Below are 7442 nucleotides of genomic sequence, written 5' to 3' on the forward strand. Positions count from 1 at the left end.
GTTAGGGTTAAATAACTTGTTGCCAGCTGAAACAATCACCCATGCAGTAATTATCCAATGGGAGGCTCTTACCTATTTGCTTAGTTAAATCCAGGTGGTGACCTTTTTTTTGGCTAGGCAGTGTATAATGCCATACCCTTACAACCCACATAGTTCATCACACGATGGGAAACGTGATGGAAAGGCACTGAGTCAGGTGTTTAAGCAATAAACCTTCCTGACGTAGGTGCCTGATGACTCTGATATGGGTATGAGATCATCTTAAAGGTCGTTCTCTCCTTGATACAGTAAAATGTCAGTTTGATCTACATCAGCATTCAAGATGACATTTTTTGGCACTGATCTTCAAAATATGTAAACAAGCGTTGGTCAAAAAATGTATGATGTCAAATATATTACATACATAAAAGAAAGGTGTTCATTGCATGATTTCTACTGCACTGTTCTGAGAAACTGTTCCAGACAGAAAACAAATCAAACTTTGTGTTGGTGTGACGGCAAGCTTCGACTGAGCCAAACAATCTATATTTAACCAATGTACTAACGACACTTAAAAGTCATATGAAAGCAGTTGGGCCTGTTTAAAGCCTGAAAACAATCTAGCTTTTTTATTGTCCTGTTGAAAGCCAGGTTTTCAGCATCCAGCCCTGAAAAATAACACTAGACCAAACATATGAGAAACTTTTGCACTCCACACAGCTCAGGTTTACTGTTCCCCCAGAGCACCCTGACTCAGCATAAAACCAGCGCAACTGCTGAAGCTCCATGGTGGTGATGACAGATGAACATGCGGGTCGCCAGATCTTTTTATTGTGGGTGCCATGCACTCTGCATTCAGGATTTACAGAGGAGAGACAAAGACAGGAAGTATGCAGATTCATTTAGCACTGAAGATGTTGGTGGTGTTAGCGGTGGTGCTGCTGGCCCGCGGTGTGAGTGAGGCTCGGACGCTGAGCAAGTGTGAACTGAGGGATCGGCTGAACACAACCCTGCCTGCAGATGTGCTGGACTATATCGGCGAGTTGGCCAAACGTAAGTTAAGCCGAGATATTTGATTTTGGTAAAAACATCTGTTATTAGGAAAACGAAGGCAACCTCACAGTCTCGTCTCTCCCCTTTGTAGTTGTGTGCTTTGTGGAAATGAGCTCTGGCTTTGACACCGCAAAGAGCCATAATATCTCTGTTCCCGAGCTCTATGGTACCAGTGATGAAAGATGTGATGGTGAATACCAGAGCAACACCACACACGGGTCGAGCAGCGAGGAGTCCGACGAAGACGAAGACGAGACAACTGAGCCCACCCTCACTACCAGTGCAGTCAACACAGCCATCAGCCCCGGAGGACGAGCGTCCCACCACAACCGCAGGGCCAGGTCTGTGCAAAGGACGAGCTCTAGTGAAGAGGACGATGAGGCTGAAGAGGATGATGAAGACGATGAACGTGATACCAGCGTCAGCATCTCTCCTGCAGTCAACGTCTCTGCTACATTACCTCCCCGAACCACCGGTACCCCCTTTAACATTTCAACCTCCGCTGCTGTTCATCGGAGACGCCGGTCTGCACACCATGAGAAACCCAAGAACACTGAGGAGTGGAAGCTCTACGGTTTGTTCCAGTTGCCGGATCACATCGCCTGCTCTTCAGGAAGTCAGCAGTCACTCAACCTTTGCAATATGACCTGCAATAGTGAGTCCCGTACTAATACTTCACCTGTACCGAAGTATTGTTATAAAAAATAGTGACTGATATTTGTAGAGATGTCCTTTAAACTACCTAACTGAAATCACTTTTTTAAGGGCTGCTAGATGATGACATCAGTGATGACATTACTTGTGTTGGGATTGTCATAAGAAAAATGTGAGTAAAATTCTAAGTACTCATTTAACAACAAAAATAATTTAAATCCCAAATCTCTATCAAAGAACTGGGCATTATTGTTATTGACTTAAAAATGTTAAATGTCAGTTACATTTCTTTTTAAACATAAGATTCCATCAATCAGTGACAAAATATTTACATTCAAAATGTTTACATTTAAAACATTTACATTTAAAGGGCAGAAACAAGGAGGATTTCACATCTTATTTAGAGCGCTCTTTTTTGGAACACTTTCCTATAATCAAAAAATTCAGAAATGCTTATTATATTTTTATTTACTTTCTTCTTTTGATTGCTTTATTAAAATAAACACATGCAATATAAGCACACAGCCTGAATATGTGTTTATCTAGGCCCACTGTTCACTCAATTGTTTTTCTCTCACTTTTTTAATGAAAATTGTAATTATTTTTCTTTAATATTAATGCTATGTAAACCACAACAGGTTCAGCCTATCAAATGAGCAATCTGAAGAGTATGTCCAGGAACAGTAAGTAAAGAATACATTAAGCAAACATCAGGATTTAACAGTCCTTTTTCTTGTAACAATTACATTTTCAGAAAGCACATCACAGTTCTTTGTTGGTTTGTTTGTTTTCTCATCGTGTACAGGATAAACAATTAAATATTAAGACAGTTTCCAGACAAGATTAGTCCTAACCCTAGACTAAAAAAAGGACTTGCAATGGTGACTTACCACTGACATTAAATCAAGTCCAAGACTGGGGTTAATTTATGTCCATCAAGCTGTCCCTAAGTCTGCAGAACCACACAGAAGGCTACAACAAATAATTTCAATGAACTTTGAAAAACTCACAGTGAATGTATTATCACATATCTATCATGTATTGATTGTGTATCATGTTAATGACTATGTATTGTTATTGTTTGACATTAATGAAATGCTTTTCTAGTGATGCATAATGGAATAAGGTATTTACAGTCAAATTTAATTTTACTGTTTTTTAAAATTTAAAAAACATCTAGAAAATGTCCTAAGTTGTTCAGCATGCCCATATGTCTCATCATATGCCATCTAATCTCATCTCAAGCTCATATGTCTCATCATGTCATCTCATTTCAAGCTCATGATATGTCTCATCTTATGTCATCTCTGTTGCAGGTATCCTGCTATCCCCCCAGAGTGTTGGGGTGTGAAGGACAGCCAGTATTTCTCTATCTGTTGATAATGTACTTACCACCTGCACCCAGCAGGTTCACTCCTGCACAACCAAATCCAAACCTCACTGCTATCAATAAAGTAAATGCTAATTCTGAATTAAAACATGTTTACTTTCGAGTACTTTGCGTTTAACGTCTTATGGAGTTTATGGCTACGGACTACTGAAGTTCTTAGGTAAACGTTCTTTAGTTGTAGAAGCGTAAGTGAGCAAACATCATCCAGTAATGAGATGTTGGGACACAGGGACTTCCGCATACACACCAACAAAAACCTTAAAAAGACACTTCTGTGACCCATGAAAAGCTATAATGGAGCCAAGTTACCATAACCTTGCCTCCATTATGCTGTAATTATAGTGTAACAGTGTGAACGTGTTTCATTTACTTCAGCTCAAAATGTCACTCCACCAATTGGCTTTCAAAATGCCAGACCTGGTGTAATGAAAATAAGTTAACACATCAGGCAGTAAACTACAGGCAGCAAACTGAAATAGTTTTCAGTTTGTTTAAAATGTTTTAATTTACCAAGCTGGATCAGCATGATATCGGCTTTACAAAAAAGGACCCTCGAGCTTAATGCTCAACTTTACCCAGTACTCTGGTTAATTAACCAGTCCTCTGGTTAATGTGGAGCTGGAGAACAATTTTTTGTGTGTTTTTGTGTTTTTTGATGTTCTAATCCACAGTGATTTACATATTTATCAGTAAGACAGGGTTGAACCCTAAACCTTGGTGTCTCTAGGGCAAAACTATTATAATTTTAGAGCAGTCGACATTGATGTTCAAGAGTTAAGAGTCAAACAAAAGCCCAAATTTGGATTTCTAAAAACTCCAGCAGAACTTTATAGGCCACGTGGAAGAGAATCACAAGAAACATACTTTTCTATGTGTCTGAGGTTCATCTGTGCTTTGCATTTTAAATTAATGTTAACTTAAGTATTTCATAGCTACCTAATAAGATAACCTTTGCTAGTGGTCTAACAAATTTTCCAGTACAGCTATAAATGGCAGTTCCTCGATACTTTTGTTTAACTGTATAATACGATGTGTACATGCTACCTTTTATGTTTCATTTTTCCCAATATGTTAAATTCAGTAAATTAACCAAGATGCATTAAAATTTGCAGAAGTGTGTTCTCCTTGGTGTGTCTCCCCCTTTCACTGATTCATTCCTGGTCTTAGTAGAGCTCTTTGTCTTTCTATCTATCTTTCACCACCAATATGCCTTTTGCTCAGACGCTTGCTAAATCTAAACGGCAGCAGTCCTTAGCTACAAAGTCTATTGTGAAAACTATATAGTTCTGATCTTGGAAGGGTTTTCTTTAAATAAACTAAAATCTAATATAAACTAAAATTCTTTACTGAACTAAACACAGGGCTTAAATAACCAAGACAATCAAGCATTAATCAGACACAGGTGAACATAGGAACAGGGAGAACCAAAACGAGGACTGGAATAAAGGAACAGACGAGGGGCGGAGAAAACAAAACCAAGAAACGGAACAGCCAGGAAGCAAAAGGAAAACAGACACAACAGGGAAACTATGGAAACAGGGATGTCAGGAGGGTGGCCATTCGTGACACCTCAGCTGCTATAAATAACAAGTGGATTATAAAATATGGTGATTTTTCCCTGTTCTGGTTTGAGTGTTATTATTAATCTGGTATGTTGTCTGGTGTGCTTCTGTCCCTGATGCTCCTTTGAATAATCTCTGTCACGATCAGTCCCTTCCATCTTACATGGTCCGTGTTTTCCCTGTCTTGTGATCAGTTCCGTGCCATAGTTTTGCTTTCTCCGCCCTCCTTTTGATTTCCTACACCTTTCCTTTGTTTAGTTGGTTCTATTTAAACCCTGCCTTGTTCCCTTAGTTTTGGCTGTTCATTTGATTGTATGATTTGTGTATGTGTTTAGTTCATTGAATGTTTGCATGTTTATTCGTATAGTTGTGTTGGTTCCTAGCCTTTGTTATAGCCTGATTCCTCTGTTTCCTTTCGTGCCTCTATGTGTTTGTTTTAATCATATATCCCCGTGCTCTCCGTGTCGGCTCTGTGACCCTGGACTGTCTTAATGACTCTGATTTTGGATTTGCCCATATTAAATCTCGCTCTTCTCCACACATCCCTAATATCCCTAATAATCCCTGTCCTTATATCCCTAATCATCTCTAACTTCCCTAATATCTCTAATTATCCCTAATAATCCCTATGTTTATATCCCTAACATCCCTAATCATCTCTAATGTCCCTAACACTCCTAATTAATCCCAGTAATCCCTGTTTATATCCCTAACATCTTTATTCATCTCTAATGTCCATAACACTCCATCCTTAATAATCCCTGTTTATATCCCTAATCATCTCTAATGTCCCTAACACTCCTAATCATCCCTAATAATCCCAAAATTTACATCCCTAGAATCCCTAATCATTCCTAAAATCCCTAATAAACTTCGAACCTTTAGAAGCATTTTTACTTCTCCTACCCGTGCGAACATTATCTTCAGTGAATTATTAGTATGTTAATCCATAAATTCTCTCTCTCTCTCCCCATCCTTCTCTTTTGGATTTTTTCTTTATTTGTGATTATTGTACATTGTAAAACTGTTATAGGCATTTTCCCTGGAGAGATTAATGTAGATTAGTTAAGGTTAGTTTGGTTAATACTTTATGGTTTTGTTCTTTGGCATTGCCTTTGTCTCTTTACTGTCTCCCCAGCGCTAGAAAAGGACAATAATAGTGTATGTTTGTGACTTCTGAACCAGTAAACATCCATTTGCTTTGTCTATGGTGTGGAATGCATTTATTTCTCCGTACAGCCAGGGTAGGGAACTCTATAGTGTGGTGCACTGTGAACGTTTTCACCCTTTATCACGTCGGGCGGGGTCGTAACATTCTTTCTTTACTGTATGTTATCACTGTTTGAATGCAAGCGTTTGAATGCAAGATACCATATATTATATTGTTATATCTGAAAATAGAAAAACCATAACAGGTGGCTAAATGTTTTCAGGAGCAATGGCAGTGATGGTGTATTTACATTTACATATACATTTGTGGCATTTATCTGATGCTTTTATCCATGTGTGTTTGTCATCCACACTGCATGCACAAATCATCACTGTTTTTATGTTTGTAATGTTTTATACTGTGTGTGTTAACATGGTATAACATAAGCATGGAAACTGTGGTACTTTTATCTGAATGCACGTTTAACCACATTTTACGTAGCACATATGTAACTGCAACACACAATGTTCCAGTGTTAATATCAAATTAAACTGCACTACTAGTACCCATAGTAGTGGACATACTTGATCTTCAGATTAGGATTATAGTATTATTATATTAGGATTAGAATTACAGTATTATTGCACTTCTCGCATAATTTTAATGCCATTTGTTATTTTGAATATGCTATTAATAATCATAATATAACAAGTTCAATGTATATACTGATTTTCACAAACCTACAGAGGCTTCACAATGTAAAAACAAAAGCTCTAGGACATACAGAAGAATAGAAACGAGTAAAGAATAGAAACTAGATTTGAAGAAAAACAGGGTAGAGCAGTCACACAGATCCTGGGCTAGAAAGTTCCAGAGTATTAAAGCAGCAGCACTGAATGAGCTTTCTCTGTGAGATGAAAAGGAGGGGAAAACTTAGTTAAATAAATAAGGACTAGAATGTGCAAGGCTTTGATCATTTGCAGGCACACTTCATGCTTAATGCTGAAGGCAGAAGTAATTAGTGAAACTGCTGTTGAGCAACTTCAGCAGGAATCATCGTATTTTTAGAAACCAAAATTTTTTCTACAAGTTTCTTTTAGAAGGGCATGCTGTTTGGTATGAATAAGGAAAGTTCTTCTGCCATGGAGTGGCGGTTGGACAGCCTAAGAACATTCTGCAAAGTAGTCTGCTGGCATCACAGTGAGACACTGCGGGTGGATCTTCACAGACATCCTGTGAAATATGGCAAGAAGGGCACATGTGAACAGTGAGTTGTCAAAAAAACAGCATACATCAACTTGTTTATAAATACTCTCTTGAAGGCAAAGACCAAAGTAATAACTTAGACAATAATAAAGGAATTTTGATTCCATTATTTCCACATAATGATAGTGTGAACCAAATGGCTTTAAATTAGAGTTGCAAAAAATTACTTTGAACTTGAAATGTGAAAGCGTGAAAAAAAAAAAAGAAATGTAAACTTGTTTTTGAAATAAAACTTTTTTCTATTTCTTTTTATGATTTAGAAGCTCAGTTCAGAATTTAGGACAAAAGCAGAAATCCAGATTATTTATAACAGCTATAATATACATGCCTAGTACTTTTTGCAAAAGCTGCATGCATCTTTTTTTATCATGTGTTAAAACTGAAAAGA

At 37.7% G+C, this 7442-nt stretch overlaps 1 protein-coding gene across 1 annotated transcript; it reads left to right on the forward strand.

The window, feature by feature from the left end:
• The first annotated feature begins 829 nt into the window (after positions 1–829).
• On the forward strand, positions 830–3066 carry LOC113579652. Its single transcript, XM_027013742.2, has 5 exons — positions 830–1032; positions 1124–1687; positions 1798–1858; positions 2325–2369; positions 3003–3066. The coding sequence occupies exons 1-5, from the start codon at positions 870–872 to the stop codon at positions 3064–3066; spliced, it is 897 nt and encodes a 298-aa protein (XP_026869543.2). The 5' UTR covers positions 830–869.
• Positions 3067–7442: the final 4376 nt, after the last annotated feature.

This window comes from Electrophorus electricus, chromosome 16 (genome assembly GCF_013358815.1).
Source record: "Electrophorus electricus isolate fEleEle1 chromosome 16, fEleEle1.pri, whole genome shotgun sequence".
Classification (NCBI taxonomy): domain Eukaryota; kingdom Metazoa; phylum Chordata; class Actinopteri; order Gymnotiformes; family Gymnotidae; genus Electrophorus; species Electrophorus electricus.